Here is a 27,320-nt window from a genome sequence, read left to right as displayed (position 1 = left end):
TTTTAAATAAGATCTGTGACCGACACTAAAAAAAAATCTGCCCTCATTTATCTCCCAAAAACATATCTATAATCTGTCACAGCATCCAAGAGGAAGTGCTGGCAGAATCTCAGCCCTTGAGCTCGTCCAACAGGCTGGAGATTGCTCCTCTGTGCAGGTGCAAGAGAATGAAGCTGAAGAAAGGATGAGTGACCTGTAATTCAGGGAGCCATTCAAGAGGGGAGAAAGGTGTTGTAGCGATTGGGGATCATGTGGTCTATGGTGAGGATCGAGAGTCCCGAAGGCTGTGTTGGCTGCCCAGTGCCTGGGTTTGGGACATCTCATCTGACCTGCAGAGGAACTTGGAGGGTGAACTGGTATGGGGACATCAATAAAGCCCTGCAAAAGGTAATAGACACAGCCCAGGGCATCACAGGCAAAACCCTTCTCAATGTCAAGAACATTTCAGAATCAGAATTTATTGTCAAGAAATTTGGGTTGTACTTGTACAATTAGGTGACAATAAACTTGACAATATGAAGAGAATTCTGTCTGCATTTGAGAAGGAGAAGCTAAAATCAGAAGCGTCGGTGATGCAGTTGAGTGAAGGTACCAGAGGCAACAGGAGGTGGTCAAAATTGATGGATAGGAGATTGAAAAGGAACCCGAGCATGGAAGATGTTAGAGCAGGAGTTACTGGGAATAATTCAGAAGCGGCAGGATCATTTCATCCCAAAGCAGCAGAACAACAACATTCTAAAGGGAGGAACAGGGCGATCATTCAACTATTCTGTCAAGGGAAGTTTAAAACAGCAGAAAAACAAAAGAGATTGCAGATGTGCTGGAGTCTGGATCAAAAACCACAGGTGGAGGAACTCGATGGGTTGATCAGTCTCACTGAAAGATAGAGCGGCCAATATTTCGGGTCATGAGGGAGTGTTCTGTCCGAAAATGCCGACCATTCTTTTCCTCAACCACCGAGTTCCTCCAGCTATCGCGTTCTGCCTTTTGCAACTTTAAAAAAAGTATTCATTGTTAAAATGCGCACTGCAAAATCCCACAACTGTCTGCTAACCAGAGATTGGTCGTGTATTAATGTGGGTTAGAGCACCAGGTGGAACTCCCCTGCGTTTTACTGTGGGATCTCATTTCTACCTTTGAGGTCAGACAGGGCTTAAGTATAACATCTCTTCTGAAAGGTAAAGTTGCTGCAGTACTTGAGCAGTGAATCTGGTTCATATTATTTAAGGTGGATGAGGAAACTGACAAGGAGATTTGAAACTTGCAAACTTAATCTGACTTGATCACAGGTGGGGAAACATCGTGGGCTTTAGATATCAGGCAACGCAACGAGACACCAGGATTAGAGTAACAGAGGCAAATATAGAGGATTATCTGTATAAGGTGAGGGGAGGCACATTTAAGGGAAATATTGGGGTGAATTTTTTTTTTACACGCAAGAGTGGTGGGTGCCTGGAATGCATTGCCGGGAGTGGTGGTGGAGGCTGGTACAATGGAAACATTTAAAAGACTCTTGGGCACATAAGTAAAATAGAGGGTTATGTGTGTGAGGCAGGGGTTTAGATCAGTGGTTTTCAAACTTTTTCTTTCCATTCACGTACCACCTTAAGGAATCCCTATGCCATCGGTGCTCTGTGACAGTAAGGGATGGCTTAAGGTGGTATGTGAGTGGTGGTGGGGGGAGATTGAGAGCTGCTGCTCTAGACCCAATTGAGAAAAAATGTCATTGGCCCATTTCCTTTGGAGTTCGGGCTTTTCAAACTTTTTCTTCCCACTCACATACCATCTTAAGCCATCCCTTACTATTCACAGAGGCGTAGGGATTCCTTCAGGTGGTACGTGAGTGGAAAGAAAATGCTTGAAAGCCACTGGTTTAGATTGTTGAGTGGGTTTAAACAAGTCGGCATATAACATTGTGGGCCAAAGAACCTGTACTGTTCTGTAATGCTCTATATTCTAAGACTGAATTAATTGCCAAGAAGCTGAGCTCAAAACTTTTGTTCCATACTCAATGGAGTTGAATCTGTCCAGAGACCTGAATAAAACTAAATAAATGAAAAGGTGGTGTTGAGGCAGCTGCTGATGGCTACAGCGTGTTTGCGTTGCCTTCTGGCCACATTATCCCTCACATAAATGCCTTTGAAGTATGGTTGGAGAGGCAATTGAAGGCACCATTATCCCCAGCAGCTGGAATGATTTCATTTCCTGCTGAACAAGATGCTGGATCAGTGAAAGCTGGTGTTTCCAACAATCCATTGCTATTGCACAACATCCGGACATGGGATGAATGTTGTTGAAATGGAGACAGCCTGCAGAAATGAGCAGAGCAGATGAGTGCCCTTGCACACAAAGCACAGGATCAGTATGGCTGTGAAAAGCAAACAAACAGCTAGAGGAACTCAGCAGGTCAGGCAGCATCTGTGGAGGGGACTGGACCACAGAAGCTTCTAGTTGAGACCCTCCATTTGGAGTGGTGCATTTGGCATTTAATCCACACAAGACTAAGGTGATGCAATCTATTTTTGATGAAAGTTCTCGACCGAAAAAGATCAGAAGTCCATTTCCTTCTACAGATACTGCCTGACCTGCTGAGTTCTTCCAGCTCTATGTAGTTGCTGGAACTGGAGCCAAATAAAAGTTTCTTCTGTCCCCATTTAGAAACCCAAAGAAATGTCAGCCTTTCTACTAAGGGGAATGGAGTGAAAGGCAGGGAGCACGTGGGAGGTGGTGGGGGGGGGGGGGGTGGGGGTGTGTGGGATATGGTGCACAATTGTACTCTTTGTTTCAGGAGGTATGTACTGGCTTTGGGAGTTAATTCAGAGAAGATTCACTAGGCCAATTCCCAAGATGAAGTTGTCGTATGAGGAAAGATTGGGCTTGTACTCATTGCTTTGTAGAATGAGAGATGATTTTGTTGAAAGACAAGGGCTTGACAGGGCGATAGCGACAGAATTATTCCTTTCTGTGGAAATTCGCGCCAAGGGCATAGTTGTAGATTAAGAGAAGGTCTAGGTAAAGTTCAAATAAGGAGACATCCTCCTGAGGGTCATGCAGTGTTGGAAATCCCAACCCCAGTGAACTGTGGAGGCTGTCTCATGATCTGTGTTCAAGGCCAAGATAGAACAATACAACACAGGATCAGGCTCTTTGCCCCCCCCCCCCCACCCCTGTCTGTGCCAATCCCAAGGATTTAAACTGCAGGTATGCCAGCACATGGTGTCATATCCCTGTCTGCTCTTAAGGTTATCTAACCGCCTCTTAAATGTCACCATTGCAACTGTTTTCCACCACTTTCCCAAGCAGCGGGTTCCCGGAACCTACTGTTCTCTTATGTAAAAAGAATCTGACCTCTTAAATCTCCTTTAAACATTCCCACTCTCACATTTGAACCCATGCCCTCTAGTGTTTGACATTTCTACCTTGCAAAAAAGACTGACTAACCTGTAATTTTAAAAAAAACCTCGGTCAGGTCCTCCCTGACAGTCCAGATTAAATAAATAAATCAATATGTCCAATCTCTCCTTATTGCTCCAATTCAGGCAACAACCTGTAAGTCTCTTCAGTACCCTCTTCCACAGCCTCCACCTCCTGTCTATATCGTGCAACAGAATGGCACACAGTATTCCAAATGTGGCCAAAGGTACTGTCGTCGTGGCTGTCCTTCGCAGTTGAGGATGATGGCCTTCGTTCTGTTAATCCACAGAGCATGTATTTGTCTAACATGTACTTGATGTTGCACTCCAAAAAGCACACGATACTTCAAATCAACCATCTAATTCCAATGGCATGGAAACCATGATGATTGGAGCTGATGGATTTGTTGCAACCTTCGTCCACCTTCACACCTGTTGAGTTCAGAGTAACTTAATCCGCCTGTTCCACCGTTGAGGACTTGGTTGGATTGTTCTTTGTCGGGGACCTCAACCTTACCGCAATGAGTGACTCTACCAGGAGCATAGTTCCAGACTCCATCATTCTCAGGACCACACAAGCTTCTGCAAGGTGACAATCCACAGAGAAGGATTGTAATGGTTAGCACTGTGCTATTGCTGCACTGTTGACCCTGGTTCGAATCCAGCGCTGTCTGTAAGGATTTTGCAGGTGTTTCCATGTTATCGCATGAATTTCCTCTGGCTGCTCCGGTTTCTACCCACCTTCCAAAAGCACATGGGATTTAAGACCATTAGACACAGGAGCAGAAATAGGCTGCTCAGCCCATTTAATCAGACACTGATCCATTCTCCCACTCAGCCCCCCCCCCCCACCTGGCCTCCCCATAACCTTTGATGCCCTGGCTAATCAGGAGCCTATCTGTCTCTCTGTCTCTGCCTTAATTGGTGTATTTGGTTGGCACAGTTTATGGTCTGTTACCATGCTAAATTTAAACTTATAGATGCAACGAGATACTCACCCTCTTCACAATGGAGGCATGCTACTTCTTTACTGCCCTGGCTACTTGTGATGCCGCTTTCAGAGAACTGTGCACTTGCACCACAAGATCCCTCTGTACATCAACTACAGTCTGAATACACCTGGGATTGTCCAATCTCGGAAACGAAGCAGGCTCAGGCGTGGTCAGCAGTTGGAGGGGAGACTGCCTAGGAACACCAGGTGCTGTAGGTTTCAGAGATGGGTGCTGGACAAAATAGATCAAATAGATCACTTACATCAAACCCAAATCTTCCAGTTACAAATGTAAAAAACTGGAAAAGAAAGTTTCTTACCATCCCCTAAGGTTTCTGCCATTGTATATTTATATTTTGACCACCTAAAGTTCATCACCTCGCACTTGCCTGGACTGAACTCATCGTGCCATTTTTCTGCCCACTGAATCCTTTGACAGCCTTATTCACTATGCGTTATTTTGCCCATTCTTGTGTTGTCTGAAAACCTGCTAATCCAGCCCATCTGTATTTTCATTTTGGCCGTGACTTGCATGGAATTTCTCTGGGTAATTCCACTTTCCAAAACGTATGGGATTAGCAGGTTAATTTGGTGGCATGGGTCAGATGGACCTTGGACCATGCTGCATCATTAACATTTTTTTAAAAATTGGATCACTCGTGTATATTGCAAATGACAGAGAGGTCTCAGTACTGATCCTTGTACTGGTCAAGTCATTGGATGTATTGAGGGCAGAGATTGATAGGTATCTGAATAATCAGGGTCTCAAAGGTTATGGGGAGAAAGCAGGGGAGTGGAGCTGAGAGGGAGAATCATACTTTGATGAAGGGCTCAAGCCAGAAATGTTGGTTATGTATATTTGCTACATAAAGGGCACTGTTGGGCCTGCTTCTCCAGCATTTTGTGTTTTTACTTCAACCGTGGTGTCCAGAGTTTTGTGATTTACTTCTAAGATTACAAGGGACCGGAGAGATGGTAAGAAACTTTCTTTTCCAGTTACAAATGTAAAAAACTAGAAGATTTGGGCTTGATGTAAGTGACAGGAGATACAGAGTAGATCCAAGGAAGAATATTTTGCAGAAAGCAGTTGAAATCTGCAATGCACTACACAAGGCTCCAGTGGACCTAGAATTCACAGCATTTAACGAGTATCTGGATTAAAAATTTGAATTGTCAAGACAGAAAACACAACTAACAAACTGTTAGTGAATGCATTAATAAAATTGGTGCTTAATGGTCAGAATAGGCATGTAAAGGTTCCATTATTGTCAGGTAATACTACATTTAGAATGTAATTCTTTTAACTTTTTGTCGACTGTTAGGCAGACAGAGAGACTCTATTTTGTCCAGCACCCATCTCTGAAACCTACAGCACCTGGTGTTCCTAGGCAGTCTCCCCTCCAACTGCTGACCACGCCTGAGCCTACTTAGCTTCCAAGATTGGACAATCCCAGGCATATTCAGACTGTTAGGTGCTGTGTAGGGCTGAAGGGCATGTTCCTTTGCATCCGACTGCATGATTCTAGGTGATGTCAGGGTTGCCATGCTGATAAGCTGTCGAGGAAGGCAGTTGGAGAAACAAAACAAAAGGAAATGTAAACGCTGTGAAGTGCTGGTGAGAGCACTAAGCAATTTCGTTCACGTCAGCTGAATTCTGATACAAAGTCTTATGCTCAGAAAAGACTTGTGCAGGCACATGGATTGGAAAGGGTGATGTGGGACAAATGAAGGGAAATAGGGCTAGATTGATCTGCACCATCAAAATGAGTTGAAGGACCAGATTCCATGCTGTAGAATTCTGATTCTATAAATGGGCTACCTGAAATTATTAAATTTAGAAGTAGCTCTCTTCCCACCCCCACCCTATGTCAACTAGTCATTATCTTGTGCATTTTTTCCAAATCTCTTGTCAATTTTCTTTGCTCCAAGGAAAAGGACCCTAAATTCTTATCCAGCCTTATGCCATATCCATTTTTCTCATTTAGTTTCTTCTCCCCTCCATTCCACCTGCCTCGTCCCTCCACTCCTGGCTTTGACTGTGTGCAGCTTTGTTTTTGCCCATTTTGTGTCTCCGTGTGAAAACACCACACTGAAGAAACTCGGCAAGTCAAACAGTGTACTTTATATGGCAAAGATAAAGGTACATGACCAATGTTTTGGGCTTGAGCCCGTCATTAAGACGTTCATGTTTTGTTACATGTGTCTCTCTAATTCAGAACAATTTCCGCCTCAAGATGACACAGCTTTTTTCACAGCCAATGGGGTGACATCGAATCGAGTTGGTATGGAAAGGTCAGAAGCCAATCTGCATATGCAACAAGCTCCCAGAACACAAATTTTATAATGAATGGATAACTTATTTTTAGAGATGTACATTAAAGGATAGATAATGCAAATTCCTATGCAGTATTTCAAAGAGTAATCTTACTTAGACTGGCAATAGTTCAACTTCTCATCTGAAAGCTAGCTCCTGTGTCAAGAACAGCACTCTCATGGATTGGCAAAGGCATCAGGACTGGGTTTTGTCCTTGAGTCTTTGAAATCATCCCCACTCCCCACAGCTCTCTGATTGGAAGTGAGGTTCAGCAACGTTGAGTGAATGGACACACGGGCGTCACAAGGGGGGAGCGGAACACAGCGGGTGACAACACCAGGGAGGAGGAGGGTGACACCAAAATGACTGTCTATAAAATTTTTATGCAGTGTTTCAGCAGAAATTTTTTATATTTTATAAAAATATCCCTGTGGTTAGTTATAGCAACAGAAATATTTGTTGCAAGTCCAGCTTGCATGTACCTACAAGGCTAAAACTCTGCTAATGTGCTCCGGTCAGAGCTGTCATTATTACCTAATTACAATGACGCTTTGAATCATGTGGTTCCGTCTGCAGGCGCTACAACAAGCATGTGCTGTTGTTTTCATTGCTGCTGTGTGTATGATATTGTAATTTAAAGGTGTAAATTTAATTTTGTTGGTTGTTTATCTCTACTATTACTGTTACATTCCGTGATCTACAGGAATTACAATTTACGAATAACATTAGCACAAAAGACATTACTAAGGATTCTGTATGGTCTAGTATGGGAGGAGGTCCATGGGTGTGGGCAACACCATGAGTTACCCTCATGACACCACTGAATGGGCAGAATCAAACGTCCATCAGCATCTATCTATGGGCACAATGCAGCAGGTTGTGGAGTTGGGCCTACAGAATTGCAACCAGAAATACTTAACTGTTGACCTGACCATTTTCTCTGTATCAGAAGACAGAAGGATTGCTACGTTACCAGAGATTCCCTCTAATGTCCCAAATTAATAGATGCCAATGTTTTGAGTGTGGAATTAATGGAGTTGTAGGTTATTCAGTTCATCTTGCTCTAGTCTAATTAAAGTATATGATTTCAATGCATCTGCCTGCCAAACCAACTGTAATACCATTTCGGAGATGCACTGGAATTAGACTTGAGTTATTCCACTGAATACCGCAAGAAATCTGAAAAGGCTTTGGATTTAAAAAAAAAACATTTTACTTCATTGTATGATTTGCAAGAAAATAGTGGTTCTGTCCAATGTTGGAATCAACATTTCTTAACTGTGTTTAACCACTTGGTTGCTGACAAGCATCTTCACACACTGCAGTAAAAATGTACTCATAGCACATTTTACAAGGTGTTGTATACCACACAGATGAATGCCATTCTAATTCCATCTTCAAATTCTCTGATACCACAATAATAGTAAATTTTCTCTCCAAGTTTTTGAGGTTATACCTAGTACAATGAGAAGGTTTGAAACAAGAAAGTCTGCTGCGATTGTAGTAAATGCACAAATTTGCTGGAGAAACTCAACAGGTGCCATAGTGTCCATAGGAGGGAAAGCTGCATCTTTGCCTCTTACTGGCAATGTGGGCCTGCTGAGTTTCTCCAATGAAAAGGTTTCTTCTGCGAGCAGTTTTAACAACTTGGCTCTAACATTCATACCCCTGTGTAAAGTCGAAAAGCACAATTTATGGAGAGTTACTTCACTGTAAAAGATCCATTAGCCCCAAGCAAGAGCAGCATGAGAGCACAGCTGTGGGATTCATTCAGAAGCCTGATGGCTTCAGGGAAGAAACTGTCTTTATGCCTTTTGGTACATGCTTTCACATGCTTGAACCTTCTCCACGATTGGAGGAGGGAGAAGAGCATGCATCCAGAGTGTAGTGGGTCCTTCAGTATGTCGGCTCCCTTTTCGAGGCAGTGGAGGATGTGGGTGGAGTCCATGGAGGGGAGAAAAGTAAGCGTGATATTCTGAGCTACATTCCGTGATGCATCCAGCATGTCTGCTTTTGATGGTGCATCTGTGGAAATCGTTGAGGGATAAGGGAGATACGCTGATCTTCATTAGCTTCTATGAAAGTAGAGGGGTTGGTGGGATTTCTTGACCATCCAATCAACAAGCTTGTCCCAGGTCCAGTCATAGTAAATGTTCATTCCAAAGAACTTGAAGCTATTCACTTTTTCCACTTCACCATCTTTATGTGGACAGGAATGTGGTCTTTTCCCTTTCTCTTGAGGTCGATTATCATCCCCTTTGCTTTGTGTTGAAAGAGACCATGTCACCTTGGCACCACACCACAAGACTTTCAATATCCATCCTGTATTCAGTTTTGTCATTATTGATACCCGGCCCACTACTGTTCAAGATTCCTTTAGACAGGTAATAAGGAGTGTAATATCACATGGAATTTGCTTTCGCTGGCGTAAGGCAGGCTGATTCACCATCGGCAGAAATTGCCTGAAGTGCCTCTTACAGTCAGGGAAAGAGAAACAAAAGAGAGTCATGGAGTGTCCGTGGATTTGCCTACAGCGCTGCCTCAGTCACGCAGTCCAGTCCAAAACCATCAGTACCACAAGCTCCAGATCTGACCTCCGACGTGATCAGACAACCTTCAGTGCCCTTGGCACCCTCTCGCATCCCGATTCCAGTACGTGGAACCCCTTCAAGCCAGTCTCTAGCTGTCCACTACCTGGTGCGAATCCCTCGACCGCAGCAGCCCACAGCCTGCGGAGGCTTCTCACCAGCAGCCCACCGCCTGCGTGCTCCAGCTGCTGAGCCCTCACTGGTCAGCCGCCGTGGTCACCGTCCCGTGGGTCATGTCCTTCTCCTTCTCAAACGGGGGTGATCTCCCCATTTTATGGTACCTTATGCCAGTCCTCTGCTTCCCCAGAATCTGCAACCCCTCGTAACCGCTGCTGATCATAGGCATCGCCATCTTGGGTGCAGACCTTGTGGTCACAGAATTTATGAATAAAACCACTCTCTACTCCATTAACAGGCTGATTAAAGCCAGTGTGAAGTTGACAGCAGTCGGATTGGGCGGTTGGATCCCTGCGTCTCTACTCCCTGCTCTCCGCGGGTCTGCACCAGCTCTGGCAGTGCCGCCATTTTTTTGGTGGTGTTGTTGAATTTAAAGCTGGAGTTGGAACACAATTTAACTGTACAGTGGTGAGTATGGAGGGATTAAGTATACAGGTTCTCCCCTACTTATGAATGTCTGACTTACGATTTTTCAACGTCACCATGGTTCGAATCGTACTTTCAATTTTAAATTCTGATCTGTTCCCGCACTTGCGATATGTGATTAGCAACTCTCCCACAGGATGCTGGGCATGGGCATCATCTGAAGATTTTGCTTTCAGCTGTGTATGTTGATGAGTTTTTTTCAGCGTGGAATAAATGTATTCAAAATTTAATTTTAAAAAATGGTAGATGTGGTATTCTTTTTTGACTTGAGATTTTTTCCCGACTGACAGTTTCTCAGCTTATGATGGGTTTTGCTGGAACGTAACCCCATCACAAGTTGAGGAGCACCCGTTAGTTACATCCTTGAGTTGACAGAAGAAATTCCGGCAAGTCGTGCAGTGTTCTTTAGGTAGCAAAGGTAAAGATAAATGATCAACGTTTTGGGCTGATACCCTTCATCAAGGTGTGAGCAAAAAGCAGGCAGGCTCCTGAATAAAATGGTGAGGGTGGGATTGGGGCAAGGGGAAGGGAGCACAGGACATAAGCAGGTAGGGCACAAGAGGAAAAAATGCTGAGAATTCATAGAGCAAGGAGATAGCTCTCTGAATCCTTGTGGATGTGTTGAGTATCTGAGCAGCAATCTTGCTTGATTTAAGTTTAATTGGTATAACTGTCAATAAAACAGCTTTTGTGTCATAAGAAAAATTTACTCATTGTACCTCTTGGCTTCTCATCCAAGTAACTTTTACATGAATGTATGCAAATAACGAAGGTCCTGGCATACATTTCTAGTCAGAGGAAACACTTGCCCACCACTGCACTGACCTTTGCTCATTAGTTTAGGGGAGAGGAGTGTGCGGGTTGACTTGATCTCCAATGTCTTATTGTCAAGCAGAAGAAAAAAAGTGTCTTCCCGTGGGATGAGACTGGGTGCAGGGGCTATTAAGAAGAGATCACCACCATCGATTCCAATTGGCAATTCAATCTTTTTAAAGTACTGACCAATATTTATCCTTCAGTTGACATTGCCACAAAAATTTAGTATCTAGTCATTGGCTGCCATGTTTTCTATATTACATCAGTGATTTTTGGAAGTGCTTCCGTTATTTGGAAGAGTTTGGTTGTACGATGCACCATAATAATCTATCAAGTCTATCTGTATTATTCAATTTATGATCTGAGCTATCATTTAGAATGTCATGCAGTTTATGAAACCAACCTAACTTATTATGCACAGCATTATGATGTGAATCAGACTTGTGCAAGTCCAGTACAAACAAATTCAATGACTCATGATGTATAATAGCATGTTGGCCGGGTAAATTAAACTGGGAAAACAGCTTGGGGCCGTGACAGAAATGATTCACTGGGTAATCAATATTTAAAAGCACGGAGCTGTGATGCAGACTCTGAAGTAATTGCACTGAAGTTGGTGGGTGTCAGCAACTATTAACTGTCAGCAGGAAAAAAAATCTCCTCCGAATGATAAATGCTCATTGTTGTCAAAACACAGAAATGCTGAGAGGAACTCGGCCGGTTTCACAGCATCCATAGGAGTTAGACATGTTACTGACGTTTCGGGCCTGAACCCTACTTCAGGGCGTGAGTGAAAAAAGACAGGTGGCTGAATGAAAGATTGGGGAAAGAAAGGGGCAAGGATGGGAGGACTACAGACAGAAAGTGACCTGCGATGTTCTCAGTGGTTATGAAGAATTTGAAGATATGTGCCAGATGATGCTTCTCAATGCAATCCAAATACTCTCTCCTATCTTTCTCTCTCCTTTTTATATGTATAGATTTGTAGTCAAGTCCACAATCCTTTATCCAGACATCTAAAATCCGGAAAGCTCCAAAATCCGGCAAGTGGGGAAAGAGACCATCAGTGGAGGGGGGTGGGGGGGGTGGGAGACTGGCAGCGCAAGTCGGGCTGGCGGGGAGAGGGGGGAGAGACAGCAGCGCAACTGGAAGGGGGTGGATATGGCAGCACAATTCAGGTGGGCTTAAATCTGGCTTTCCGAAATCTGGAAAAATCCGAAATTCATCCCCCAAGGGATCCGGATAAAGGATTATGTACCTGTATGAATTTTTTTGAGGAGGGCGAGGTTGTGTGGAGTGGGGATTTTTTGGGATGGGGTGAAAACCATTGTGTATGTAACTTTGTTTTGGTTCTTTTGAAATCTGTATTACTACATTAATTGGGTGAAGATCATGTCCAGGGGGCCCGCCATTTAGATTTGGAAATGGATGGATCATTGATACTAATAATTGGAGTTCTCATCCCAGAGGACTGTAGTGGTTCATGTAGGTGGCTCTCTGTGACCTGTATGGGCACATCAGGTTGAGCAATGAAGCTTGTCAGAGATTTCCACGTGCTATAAAAATGAATAGTTACAAAGAATGGTGATTAGCATTACAGGAAGCTATGCAGTGGGTGCTGAAGAGATTTATCAGGATGTTGCCTGGATTGGAAAATGTACTTTAGAAGAGCTGGGACTTTTCTCTTTGGAGCAAAGATGGATGAAAGATGACTTAATAGAGATCAAGAAGATTCTGAGAGGCATAGATAAACACCTTTTTCCCAGGCCAGGAGTAGCAAACACTAGAGGGAATCTGTACAAAGTGGAAGGAGGGGAGACATCAGGGGTAATTTTTTTTTTTACACCGACAGTTCTGGGTGTCTGGAACAATGGGGGCATTTAAGAGACTCTTGGGTACAAGGATAAAAGAAAAATAGAGGGTTATGAGGTAGGGAGGGTTTATTTTTAGGAATGTATAGGTCGGTACGTCATTGAGCCAAAGGGCTTGTACTGTGTTGTAATGTTCTTTCAGCCATGATGAATGACTTCCTTCATCCCCACCTATAGAACGCGTTGAAAGAATCAAAGGCTTGTTGATCCAAACCAAGGCTTTTACTAATTAATAGACTGGAGCATATCACATGTAGGTCGACCAGTCCATAATGACCTGGTCTGGCTAGGAGCAACCCTTTAAGACCTGCCAGCAGGTGTGGCTACGCTCTCAGCCAATCAGTCATCCTACACTACCATCTGTACATAGACACATTGGTGATAGAATCTGTACTATCACACCACCCTCTGTGTTGCTCACCCACAAGTTACTGCTTGAGGATGATGGTTCCATTTGGAAAGCAAATGATATTGGCTAACGAAAAAAGAGTATGGTTTAATAACTGTTCTCGTTGATAAATTGGGTCTCGCATAACCGTCTCGATCTCTGTTATTTTTCAGATAGCGACTGGACTTCCTACACCCTTGGAATTTTTATCTGTTTAAATTGCTCGGGAATTCACCGAAATATTCCTCAAGTTAGTAAAGTGAAATCGGTTCGGTTAGATGCCTGGGAGGATGACGAAGTTCAGGTAGGTCACTTCGTGTCACAACATAGCGAACATTCTCTCTGGCTGTGATTTGGGAACTCAGTGAGATGTTATGATGCTGGTTTAGCACAGTCCATTCTATTCCAGCCAGGATTAGGTGGAACATTAAGGAAGTATTTGCCATAGAATTCAATGGAATATCAAATTGTACAGCATATTGTACATGGCGCTTACTCCATCCTGCTCCTGAGTTGTACATTAGTGTTAGTGAGAACTCATAAATTCAAAGTCCTTTTCTCTTTACCAACTCGGTTGATTTTTACTATAGAGTCAATGAACACAACAGCATTGAAACAGGCCCTTCTAGTCTGCGCCGAACTATTCTGCCTCATCCCACTGGCCTGCACCGATTCCATCGCCCTCATCCATGTACCTGGCCAAATTTTTCTTAAATGTTAAAATTGAGCCTGCATTTACCATTTCAGATGGCAGCTCATACCACATCCCCACTGCTCTCTGTGTGAAATTCCCCTTAAACTTTGCCCCTTTCATCCTTAACCCATGTCCTCTGGTTTGTTTTTTTTTTAATTTAGACGTGCAGCACAGTAACGTGCCCTTTTGGCCCATGAACCCCTGCTGCCCAATTAACCTATAACCCCGGATTATTTTTTTTGGATGGTGGGAGGAATCTGGAGCACCTGGAGGATGCCCATGCAGACACGGGGATGGCGTACAAACTCCTTACAGATAGTGTGGGATTCGAATCCATGGTCCCAATCGCTGACGCTGTAGCAGCGTTGTTCTAACAGCTACGCTTACCATGCTACTTAATATCAGTGGAAAAAAACCTATCCCTCATACAGAAATAAGATAAACGCCACTGCCATAAACTTTCAATCTCTCCTTTGCTGAGGCTTCAGTGTGAACCATCTATATAATGCACTGCAGGTACTCGCTCAGGTTATTTCAATAACATCTCCCTCACATCAACCACCAGAGCAGCAGTGCAGGTACCCTTCCATGACTCACACCACCCTTACCTGTCCCTGAGCCCAAAACGTCGACAATATGCCTTTGTCTCCTATGGATGCTGGAAGACTGGCTGAGTTTCTCCAGCAGATTGTGCTTTTGGAACAGAATGCAAGTGTTTTTAGTGAAAGAAAGTCATCATCTTCTCAAAACACTTCACACAGAGAGTGGTGGGAATGTGGAACGAGCTGCCAGCTGAAGGGGTGAATTCAGGCTCAATTTTAACATTTAAAATTTAATTGGACAGGGATGTGAGGGCTATGGACTTGGGGCAGGTCAGTGGGACTAGGCAGAAAAATAGTTTGGCACAGACTAGGAGGACCAAAGGGCCTGTTTCTATGCTATAATGTTCTATGATTAAGAAGTTTAGACATCTTTAAATAAGATAAAGTTCCAAGATGTATCTTCTCCATCTGTGCTACTGAGAGGAAAAAATGTTCTTCTGTTCAACTCACATGCACCCATGTAAGTGGATTCCATTAATCGATTCTTCAGCCCCTGCACCAGGAAAGGCCACTTGGAAATACTGATGCCCTGGGTTACACAAAACACAGCATGTACATGGGACAACCTTAACTCGAGTTATCTTTAATCCTTACAATAGTGAAGATTTTCAGATATGGATTTGGATCCAAGGTTGGCCGCTTTTTGTCTCTGGACATCACATCAAGCCTGAACTTGTCTACATGCTGGCATTTCTAACCCTCCAAGATTCCTCTCGGTCTTGCAGAGTTGAAGCGTGTTCCCTCAGTTGCAAAGTTTGAGAAAACTGTCACAAAGCTGTGGATATGACAAAAGAAGTTTCTGAAAGCTTATTTTTTAAAAATCTGTTGGTTATGAAAATATTGCCAGGGGGTGGAGAAAAAGTTGTTCCGACAGCCCAGTGTCAATCTTCCTGATTGGCCATGAGATGAGGTTGCGTGACCGGTGAATGTGCAGGGTTCTGAACTGTTGGCAGTAAGAGGTCATGTGACATTGTCACCAAGAGTTCATGCTAACAGGAGTTGACTGATAGAAAGTCCCATAAACCAATTCAAAGAGAAAACTGGAAATGACTGAAAGTGTGCCTCAATAATTCATGAGGTTTTTCAGAACCCATGTGTTTCTGAATTAAAATCACCAATTGATTCAAGCTCTGCTTTTTTTTCTCTTAGTTTATGACCTCCAATGGGAACAACCTAGCTAAAGCAAAATATGAATCAAAGTTGCCACCATTTTATTACAGACCAACATTTACAGATTGCCAGTAAGTAAGCAATTGATAAGTAATCTGTTTTTTTAAATGATATTGATGACTCACTATCGGTGGGAGATTTCTTCAGACATTAACTGATTTTTTTTTTGGTCCATCTTTCAGATGATAGGTTATACCAGGAAAGGTTAATAGTCTTGTCAGATGGATGTAAAAGATTCAATTGAAGTATAGCAGGGGAGACTTATTAATGTACCCCAATAAAGTAGATAATATGGTCATTCATTTTACTGGTACTTGAGGGAGTTTTCTGTGCATCATTTAGCTGTGTTTATTTTATTTTGCAAAAGTAACGACACTTTAAATAAATTCATTGATTTTAGAAGCAAGTTGGATGTGAAAGTACGGATTCTGTCACCCATGTGTATGTGTATATTGGTAGTGTAGGATGGCTGTGATAGGCTGAGCGCGTAGACACGCCCGCTGGCAGGTCTTGAAGGGTTGCTCCTAGCCAGACCAGGTCATTCTGGACTGGTCGACCTACATGTGATATGCTCCAATCTTCTAGTTAATAAAAGCCTTAGTTTGGATCAACAAGCCTTTGATTCTTTCGAGGCGCTCTACAATTTTGTTAACTAGAAAGTTTTGGAGCGTATGCTACAGCTGGAACGCCTCGACATCGACCATAGTCGGCTACAGCCTTGAATGACTTTAAGCACTGGGTGAGGTGCTTCGAAACATACTTACAGCTCTCTGACCCTGCCGTGATAGAGGACAGCCAGCGACTACTAATATTGATGACTATGGTGTCCCTGAGAGTCTACCAGAGAGTCCAGGACGCGACCATTTACGCCACAGCCATGAAGGTGCTGATAGGGCTCTATGAGTGACCGGGTCTATGCTCAGTACAAACTTGCTACAAGGAGGCAACAGCCCGGTGAGTCCTGTAGAGCTTATATTCAGGCACTAAGGGCAATGGGCAGGTCGAAAGAGAGAATACCACCGTCTGGAAAGCGGTTACGCTTGCCCTCCGGTCCAAAGGTCTCCCCACCTCTCGCTGGCAGGACATGCTCACTAGTGCCCTACACTCCATCCGCTCCCTCCTATGCACCGCGACAAATGCCACCCCCCCCACACCCCCCATGAAAGGATGTTCTCTTTCCTGAGGAAATCCGAATTGGGAACAACCATACTGGTGTGGCTCACGGTTCCCGGGCCGGTCCTCCTGCGACGCCACGTCCGGTACTCAAAGAATGACCCCTTGGTTAACCGAGTGATTCTGCTCCATGTGAACCCGCATTATGCCTATATTGAGTACCCGGATGAGCGGGAGGACAAAGTCTCGGTACGGGACCTTGCCCAAGCCAGATCAGGCCCACCAGTGCTTCCAACCCAACCTCCCCCAAATCCTTCTCCCCCAGGTCATGTGCTTGAACAGGGAGACCAGCACAACCCCACCAGCTCAGGCCAGACTGTCGACAACGTCGTTGGGGAATTGAGTGAAGCAGTTGCTGCATCCGACGAGCCTGCCGGCGACACGACTCCAGCAACTGCAATCCCAGCACCATGGCGGTCATGCCAGATGGTCAGTCCCCTGACCGGTACAGCCCCCAACCTCCACCGGGCCCTTTTTTTTTCTTTTTCTTTTTACAGCCCTCCATCCACCCCAGGGTCAGTTCTCAAAGAAGGGGTGAATGTGATAGTACAGATTCTATCACCAATGTGTTTATGTTCAGATTGTAGTGTAGGATGACTGTGATTGGCTGAGAGCATAGCCACGCCTACTGGCAGGTTTTAAAGGGTTGCTCCTAGCCAGATAAGATCATTCTGGACTGTTCAACCTACTTGTGATACACTCCAGTCTTCTAGTTAATAAAACCCTTGGTTTGGATCGACAAGCCTTTGATTCTTTTGACGCGCTCCACATTGGGACATTCCAAGAATGTGTCAACTAGGTACTTTTTAAAAAAAAAAATATATATATATATCTTTACACTTCCTTTTAGCATTCCTGCCGACAGGGAGAATTGGTTGAAGGGAATGTTTGGCTCCCTTTTTATTTCTGGTCGTGTGATCTGAGCATCAAAACCAACAAGGACTTTGACACTGTCACAAGGCCTATATCAGATTTTGATCTTCCAACTTCAATAAGTAACTTGCCACAGCTGGAAATGTTCATTTGAAATAACAAAAATGATTAATCAATAGCTCACTTCCAACTCGCTAGATGATTTCCTGCAGTTTCCCCCTGGACTTCTCATTGAACATTGCAAGTGCTAAATAAAGACGGTGGCCTGCTGCGAATGGACTTGGAAGATCTCTGTCTTGGACTGTTTATGGGCCATCGGCAACAACTGAGTGAAGTTGTTCTGCTTTACTGCAGTGCAGTTACTTGCAAATAATTAATGTGTAGCAAAAAGTATCTGAGGGCAGTTCTCAGGAACATTGCCAAACTAAATTTGACACTGATCTACATATGCAAATGTTGGGGAAGATGATCCAAAGATCACAGTTTTTTAGGGAAGACTGAGAGGAAAGAGAGCATGCAGAGAAAGTTCGGAATCAGAATTTATTGTCTTGAACGTGTGTCAGGAAATTTGTTGTTTTACGGCAGCAATACAGGTGCCAAAATTGCTATAAATTACATTTTAAAAAATAAATTAGTGCAAAAGTAGAGGAAAAAGTGAGGTAGTCTCCATAGGATCAATGTCCATTCAGAAATGTGATGGTGAAGGGGAAGAAGCTGTTTTTGGACCATTGGGTGTTCATCTTCAGGCTCCTGATCCTCCTTCCCAAAGGTAGCAGTGTGAAGTGGGCATGGTGTAGGTGGTGAGGATCCTTGAGATTAGGGGTCTAGGACAGGAATAGGTCAAAGCCTTGGGCAGCAGTAAGCATGACAGATACAATCAGGGATGTGCAACAGGTCAGGATTGAGTCTGCCTACTAGTTCTAGGGGGTTATTAGCTGCATGTAGTCAGGTGGTTGGCTGAAGGAGATGGAACGTTGGGACGAGCAAGGAGGCACAAAAGCAAAATCCTGTTTGTACTCCCAGGTGGATCCTCAAGAATCCAAGGCATTGCTTTGAAGGTCGTCTCCCTGATAACCTGGCTAATGACTTCATAAACTGATTGCTGGGCTTGAGATGGGGAGAACGACACAAAGAAGTTGGAGGAGCTCAGCTGGTCTCACAGCATCCATGGTAGATAAAGATATGTATATTACTGATGTTTCAGGCCTTGGTCCTTCTTCAAGATATCAAAGTTACCTTGAGGAAGGGTTTTGGCCTGAAACATCAGTAATAAACATCAATAATCTATCGTTACCTTCTATGGACGCTGCAAGACCAATGCATCTCTGTTTTTGCTGCATTTGAGATGTTCCAGTTCCTTCAGTACAACAGTGATTAAATTTCCTGAGATCTGAAGGCACCGTGCAGATGCATATTCTCATTCAGACATGGGCAGGAGAAACCAGTTAAAATCGATTTGCCAACAGTATGGACAGTTCGTGTGTGAAGGCTAAAATACATTTCAATTGTGGAATGTTCATTGAATTATTTGGAATATGCAGTCATTCATATGAAATGCTTTATCCTGTAGTAAAGCATTTCCTGACAAGAATTGTAAGCAAAGCCTGGCACATTGAATGGGGCCTAGCATGGGTGCTGTATGACACACCATCTGTGTCTGATTACCGTGGGGCTTGGATTGTTACAGCATGCAGTAACTGCTGTGAGACCCTACTTATGTGACGGGAGTGTTGAAAGAGGAAGTAGTGCAGAATTGTTTATTATCCATTGTTCTGTTTAAGGGAACAGTCATGATTTCACATTATTAATGTGAAGCCTATGTTTTGGACCAAAAGCAACTCAACACATTGGGCCGAGCTCTCTCAGCTTTACCAAACTTGACTTTTTACAAACCTAACTCTGAAATGTGCTCTTTAGAAATGCAACGTGGTGGGAAGGTACTTCATAAAACACTGCGTTTGACCTTTGCTAGTTGAGTTAAATTTTTTGATAAATATTTCCATGTGGATGGGCGACGTGTGTCTAATTAACTAGAAATCCTTTTGCTGCATTGTCTTTTAAACCCCTTTCTTAATATAGGGAATGAAGCATTTTGATTATGGATCCCAATGCTTCAAATCTTTCACTCTCACCTACAAGAATATTTGTGCAGAAATTAGAAATAAAATGGGAAATCTTCAAAGTCACAAGAGATCCAGTTTCCTCCACAGAGATATACTGAAGGTTAATTGGCTGCTCTAGATTACTCACTACTGTAGGCTATTGCAAATTGTTCATCTACACTTTGGGGAAAAGAACCAGCAAGTTAAAAGACTCATTCCACCCCAGTCATGCTTTGTTCTCCCCATTCCCATCAGGAAGAAGATTCACAAGTATGGGGTCATGCACCACCAGATTCAACCGTTTCTTTCCTGTCATTATCAGGCCCTTGAATGAGCCTCAGGATAATAAAATGATGCTGCCTTTGGTCCGTCCCAACCGACCTCACTGTGGAACTCTACACTTTGAGTCTGTCTTGTATGAGATGTTGTTTAACTGGCCTGCCCACGAAACAGGCTCTGTCACTGCATCTTTGGTGTGTGTGCCAATGAACTTGATATGGTGTAATGGCACTAACTTACCACAGCTTACAAACAAAAAGAATACACTCACTCCTTTATTTCTGCACAGCATGAAGTCGACTTTCTTTTTATTATTCACTAGACCAGTGGTTCTCAACTTTTTTCTTTCCACTCGCATACCACCTTAAGTAATCCCTATGCCATCAGGAAGGGAAGGTTGAGAATCCCTGCTCTAGACCCAATTGTTACTGAAATATTTGGCTTGAGAAAAATTGTCATTGGCCAATTTCCTTTGGAGTTATGAAACCGTGCACATAACGAGTCAATTGGGGATGATTAAAACAGTAGTTTTCAAACTTTTTCTTTCTACCCACATACCACCTTAAGCAATCCCTTACTAATCACAGAGCACCGATGGCATAGAGAATACTTAAAGTGGTATGAGAGTGGAAAGAAAAAGGTTGAGAACCACTGCACTAGACACGACATTGTATTCTTCAACTCCCAAAACACCACCCAGCTAAACTCCTCTGACCTTCTCATTGACTCACTGCCACACAGGTGTTCCTGACATTTTCACTCTCTTCCTCCTCCTGCATCTGAGGTTCATCACCCCAATTCTGACGCTTAACCCACCCACATATGTGTGCTATTATCCCCCCGCGTGTCGCATTGCTTGCTTCATCGGCGGCGGCTGGCACTGATCCCGGCAAAGGTAAGTATATGACCGTAACAATGGATCAAAATGGACATATGAACAAGTAGCAAAGCTATAGCGAAAGGACCAGTGGAGAAATGGAACTGGTGGATTGCTCCAATGAGCAGATTGGCCTCCTTAGATGTTGTATCAAATTTTGTTGGGGAAATGATATGAATTTCTCAAGTCACGTGTTCAATTTAAGCGTTTTCATCAGAACGTCATTGTCTCTTTGGAATGCATCTTTTAATTTATGAAGTATTTTCTTCATTACAACAGACGGCACACCAGCCTCTACACTTGCTCAAAATAGATTTCACAAGCAGAACAGTGTTTTAAATGGTGGCATAGTTAGTTTAGCAGTTAGCTCAGTGCTTTTACAGTTCAGTGACCTGGATTCAAATCCGGCGCTATCCTTAAGGAGTTTGTACCTTCTCCCCGTGTCTGCGTGGGTCTCCTCCAGGCTCTCCGGTTTCCTCCCACCCTCCAAAACATATGGGGCTGTAGGTTAATTGGGGTATTTGGTCGGCAAGGGCTCCTGGGCCTGAAGTGACTACGTTGTCTAAATTTTTTAGAATTAAATAGGATTTCCAGGAGCACATCCCATTCAAAAATCAAGGAATGAGAATAGTTGAATTTATTGAAGCATATTTATTGCTTTACTGTTCCAAAATGTTAGATTGTTTAGATTTGGTAGATTTTGAATCTTTTTCATGTCAGAGACATTCAAAAAGATGCATTTTATAAAAGTTTAATGAGAAAGTCAGGAGTTTTAAGAGGAAGATGGCGTACTGGTTAATGCAACACCTTTACAATGCCAGTGTTCGGGACCTGGGTTCAAATCCTGCACTGTCTGTACGCTCTCCCCGTGTCCGCATGAGTTTTTCCCAGGGGCTCCAGTTTCCTCCCACTATTCAAATGTACAAGGGGGTGTGGGTTAATGGGTGAGTGTAAATTGGGCAGCAGGGACTCATGGGCCAAAATGGCCTGAGGGTGTAATAGTGACTCCACAGGATCTGCTATGTATATATATAAATGCTTTGCATTATTTTATACTGGTGAAGAGTGTGCTAGAGGAGGAAGTAAAATAGCTAATGACCAAAGAAAGATGCAGACTAATAGCTGGCAGGAGCTGATGAAATGCATAGCCATTTTGGGCTTGGGAGGAGGAACAGAGGCATTCCTTGTGGGATTTTCTAAATTTGTCTCCCGCTTTCTGCTTCCCAGAGTGCTTCGGGAACAGTGGGTTCGCGCCAAATACGAGAGAAAGGAATTCATCTGCGTTGAGAAACAGGAGCCTTACTCAGCAGGTAAGAAAGGTTATTTTAACTGTGACAGAAGCTGGTTCTGCCGATTACGTTCCATCAAACCACCTTTCGTTTACTCTCCCTTCCGATGGTTTGCACTAGTTGGATCATAGAGCTTGATTGGTGTATTATCTCTCATAAGCCAAATTTGCTCAGGGCCAGCATTTAATGCAGATCCTTTGACATTGCAGAGCGTGATCAAAGTTGATCTTAAAATTGCTGAAGGCATGAACTCGTGTACTGAAGGGAGGTGAAAGGCAGATGTCCTTAAAGGGCATTCACGAGCCAGAGGCACTTTTATGATCTTGTCATTTTGTAGTCACCATTATTGCTATATTTATTAATGCAAATGAATTAATAAAGTCCAGCTGCTAGACTTGTATTCTTGTCTTTGGACCATGTAGTTCTGGATTTACTGATCTTGTAATTTTTAATTACTTTGAAATCATAGCCAATATATAAGTTACAGCTCTGATGAACCTCATTCAGTTGCCAATAGCATACTTTGAAAATTTGATACCATGTATAATGTCTGGCCGTTTTATCTTTGAGATTAATTTAAGAGATTTCTTCAAAGGGAGCTGTTTAACTGAATTGCGACAGGATTTTCATCTACTCCAGCTCCTATTGTCTATTGTCTAATACTGTCTATCTTATGTACTTGGGAAGCTGCAGCAAGTAATTTCGTCTGTAAATGGTGATAAACTTCATTCATTCAAAGCTACAAGAATCTTTGAAACCTCGGGCTGTAGAAACTTGCAAAAGGCGAGGAAGGCACATTTGGGGGAAATATTGGCGAGGAAGATTGCATTTGGATTAGTTAGATTTGTTTTCTTTGGAATGGAGGAGGCTGAAGTGTTTAAAATTGAGATTCAAAGATCCTTTTATTGTCACTGAATAATAAGTAAGAAATATAACATTCATGATGGACTTTAACTTTTTCCTGCTGTAAGGCAGTCAAAGAGTTGCCATTAGTATTAAAAACACAAAAATGCTGGAGGTACTTAGCCGGTCTTGCAGAAATCATAGGCGGTAAAGATATATTACCGACGTTTTGGCCTTGAGCTCTTCTTCAAGGTGTAAGCAAAAAGCTGCCATGCCTCTGAGTAAAGACTGTCCCTTACTGTGTGATTATAAAGAGAAGCAAAAGAGAGTCCCTTCAGAGTCACTATGTGTCTGTGGATTCGCCTCCAGTACCTCCCGCCGCCTCTGCAGCCACACAGACCCCTGTTCAATCCATCGGCAACCCGAGCTCCAGATCTGAACCTCCGATAGGATCCGGAAGCCTTCAGTGCCCAAGGCCCATCACGAACTCTTCTTGCCCTCAGCACCCTCTCGAATCCCAGAGTGTTTCACATCGAATAAATAAAAAGGACCAATTCCCTTAATCAGATGAGTCAAAATTGGAGAGAGTCAGTTCAGCATAATTGGAAGAGGGGACAAAATTGAATATACTCACTATTTCTAAGGAGATGGTGTTTGAGAAATTGCAGGTGAATAAATCACCTGGACCAGAATGACTACACCCCAGGTTTCTGAAAGATGTAGTTCAGGAGATTGTGAATGCATTAGTGATGATTTTTCAAGAATCACAAGAGACGGAAATAATTCCAGATGACTGGAAAATTGAAAATGCCACTCTACTCTTTAGGAAGGTAGAGAAGAAACAACAGGAGATTCTAGCCCAGATCACCTGTGACTTCAATGGTTAGATTCTAGAGTTCATTATTATGTTTCAGGGTACTTGAAAGCACATGACAAAGCAGGCCAAAGTCAGCATGGTTTCCTTCAGAGGAGGTCTTGGAATTCTTTGAGTAAGTAAAACACAGGACAAAGGAGAATTAAAATTTTTAATTTAGACATACAGCATAGTTACACGCCCTTCCAGCCCACAACCCCATGTTGCCCAAATACATCAATTAGCCTGCAATCTCCAGTTTGTTTTGGAGTGGGAGGTAACCGAAGCACCAGGAGGAAACCCACAAAGACACAGGGAGAACGTACAAACTCCTTAGGGGCAGCGCAGGATTCAAACCTGTAATAGTGTTGCACTAACCGTACCCCCCCCCCACCCCCCAGTTTTGTTTACTTGGATATTCAGAGGTCCTTTGACAAAATGTTGCAAATTACAAAACTAAACAAGATTGCAGCCCGTCTTATTGCAGAAAAGATGTAAATCGGTTAGTGCAACACCAATGATCGGGACCAGAGTTCAAATCCCGTCCTGTTTCTAAGGAGTCTATGTTCTCCTCGTGTCTGCCTGGGTTTTTCCCGGGGGCTTCAGTTTCCTCCCACTGTTCGAAACGTACCTGTAGTGTAGGTTAATTGGGTGTAAATTGGGCGGCACGAGCTCATGGGGCTGAAATGGCCTGTCTAAATTTAAAATTTAATTTAAAGATTGGCCAACTGGCAGAAGGGAAAGAGTGGGGATAAAAGGGGCCTTTTCTGGCTCTCTGCAGTGATTGAGTGGCGTTCTGCAGGGTTCAGGGTTGGGCCCACTACTTTTCCTATTGTATGACGATGATTTGAATGATGGAATTGAGAGCTTTGTGGCCAAGTTTGGAAATAATACAAAGATAGGTGAAGGGACAGATGGTGCTGAGGAAGCAGAAATCCTTGGACAGGTTGGGAGAACGGGCAAAAGAGTGGAGATAGAATACAGCGTAGGGTCCTGCACTTTTGTAGAAGGAAGAAAGATGTTGGTTATTTTCTAAATGGGGAAAACGGAGGTCCAAAGGGTCTTGGGAGTCCTCGTGAAGGATTCCCTAAAGGTTAACTTGAAGATTTAGTCAGTGGTATGGAAGACAAATGCAATGTCAACTTTTGTTTTGAGGGGACTAGGAACATAAAAGCAAAGATGTGATGCTGAGGCTTTGGAGGGTGTTGGACAGACCACATTTGGAGCATTGTGAGCAGTTTTGAGCCTCGATTCTGAGGAAGAATGTGCTAGTGTTGGAGGTGGTCCAGATGATGATCCCAGGGACGAGGGGGTCAATGTATGAGGAGCGTTTGCTGGCTCTGGGCCTGTACTTGCGGAGTTTAGGGGCAGGGGGGATCCCAACAAAACATGGTTTATATTGAAGGTCTAGATAGTGGATGTGAGATGTTTCCAATAGTAGGAGAGTCTACGACTAGAGGGCACAGCTTTTGAATATAAGGTCGTCTCTTCAGAGCAGTTTTCAAACTTTTTCTTTCCACTCACATACCTCTAAGTAATCCCTATGCCATAGACAGTTCGAAAATCACTGTTTTAATCGTCCCTAATTGATTCATTACATGCATAATTTCATAACTCCAAAGGAAATGGGCCAATAATATTTTTTTCTCAGTAACCTCACCTTACTCTTTTATTCAGACGCCTGCCAACATTTTTCCATACCTTGATGAAGGGCTCAAGCCCAAAATATCGGTTAGGTATTTTCACCTTTGCTGTGTAAAGGACATTTCTCAGGCATTGTATATTTTTATTTCAGTAACAATTGGGTCTAGAGCAGTGGTTCACAACCATTTTTACTCCCCACTCGCATACCATCCTAAGTAATCCGTTACTCATTACTGAGCACATATGGCATAGGGATTACTTAAGATGAATGGAAAGAAAAAGTTTGAAGACTACTGCTTTGGAGCATAGATGAGGAATTTCTTCAGCCAGAGTGTGGTGAATCTGTGGAAATTGTTGCCACAGATGATTGGATATCTTTAAAGCAGACTGTTGTAAGGGTTTCACAGGATATGGGGATAAAACAGGAGAATGGACTTGAGGGGTAAAAGAACATCAGCCATGGTTTGAAAGGTAGAACAGATTCAATGGACATAATTTTGTTCCTATGTCTTGTGATCTTGTGGATTAGAAGGAAGATGAGCAAATAAATTTTGTCCCTAAGGTTGGTGTAGATCTGAAGCTCATTGCCCGCAAGTGTGGTTGAGGCAGAAGCAATTATGTCACATTTATTACTGAGTTGTGTACTTGAAGAGCTGTGACTTGTAAACCATCTGCACTCGTCCCACCTGCCTGCACATGCTCTATGTCCCTTGAAACCCATCCTATCTATGTATCTGTACAAATGTTTCTTAAATGTCCTAAATGTTTTTTTTATCAAGTACTCTGTCTCAGAACTGGAACACCGTAGACACGTGTTAGTTATTGGTCATTTAGCTCCAGTGACTGAGAGAAACCGTTGTTTCAATGGTCATCCCAACGTGTTCTTTCTCTTTCTCCCTCCCCCCCCCACCCACACTCTTTAATGAGACGTGTGGGTTTTTATTTATAGAGGCGAGAAAACTGATCTATGCTGAGTAGCAGCCTACATCAAAGGGTGTTTACAAAGGAGATCACATTGCACACTGATTGTCATAACAAGTGTTATGTCATAGGAGCTGAATAGGCCTCCTGCAATATAGAGTTGAATTTTACAATGGTAGGTCCTGCAAGATTCAAGATATGCTTATTGCTGTAATAGTACAGAACATGTTCTATTACATGAAATTAGAACGTGTTCTATGACATGAAATTGCACACTGGCTGCCGTAAAGCAGCCTAAGAATCACCATTAGTTTTGGACGGCGCCCCTGACAGAAATAGAGAAAGAGAAGCAAAAGGGAGTTCCTTCAGAGGCACCGAGCGTCCATGGATTCACCTCAGGCACTCCCACAGCCCCTGCAGATGCACAGGCCCCTTTTGTATCCATTGGCCAACCCAGATCCAGACCTCCTGCACGGTCAGGAAGCTTTCAGCACCTGACGCCCTCGGTACGCTCTCAAATCCCAGTTCCGATACCTGATTCCCAACAAGCCAGCCCACAGCCTGTGTGGATTCCTCAGCCTGCTGATCCCCTTGCTGGCCCACTGCCGTGGTCACCTTCCCTGTAGGGTTGTCCTTCTCAACGGGCTGGTGCGTTCTCCCCAGTCCCTGGGGGTGTCCAACCCTTCATGGCTACTGTCGAGCAGATGATCTCATTGCAAACCAGTGTAGAGAGACCTATATAATTTCTAATGGCAGCACTGAATGAACACTAGATGTATTGAGTTCAAATATGTAGCAGGCTTGAATTTGTATTTCATTGGTTGAAGGATGCACTGAGTCATCACGGGACAATGTTTCAGAGATGTTGATCTTCTACCTTTTCATTCAATTAAGGTCGAGATTTCAAAATGACCAGTTGAGAGATGTTGATGATTTTAGCGTTATTACAGCAGAAGGTGTAGAGAAGGAGGAGGAGTTTGTATTAATTGGAGGATAGCCGAGTTCAATGGGATACA

The 27,320-nt window shown here is 43.4% G+C and overlaps 1 protein-coding gene across 18 annotated transcripts in view; it reads left to right on the top strand.

The window, feature by feature from the left end:
- LOC138747034 (arf-GAP with dual PH domain-containing protein 1-like) overlaps window positions 1-27,320 on the top strand; it is a 160,931-nt gene that overhangs the window by 44,925 nt on the left and 88,686 nt on the right. For 16 of the 18 annotated variants that reach the window (XM_069905895.1, XM_069905896.1, XM_069905897.1 and 13 more), the window contains 3 exons: window positions 13,158-13,288; window positions 15,430-15,521; window positions 21,982-22,064. In XM_069905895.1, the coding sequence (XP_069761996.1) occupies window positions 13,158-13,288; window positions 15,430-15,521; window positions 21,982-22,064 (306 nt within the window). Of the gene's footprint in view, window positions 1-9,721; window positions 9,892-13,157; window positions 13,289-15,429; window positions 15,522-21,981; window positions 22,065-27,320 lie in introns of all 18 variants that reach the window. The other 2 variants (XM_069905910.1, XM_069905911.1) reach the window with 1 other exon arrangement.

Source organism: Narcine bancroftii, chromosome 12, assembly GCF_036971445.1.
Source record: "Narcine bancroftii isolate sNarBan1 chromosome 12, sNarBan1.hap1, whole genome shotgun sequence".
In the NCBI taxonomy this organism is placed as follows: domain Eukaryota; kingdom Metazoa; phylum Chordata; class Chondrichthyes; order Torpediniformes; family Narcinidae; genus Narcine; species Narcine bancroftii.
The sequence above is the reverse complement of the archived record's forward strand: the minus strand, read 5'-3'. Positions and strand labels throughout refer to the sequence as shown.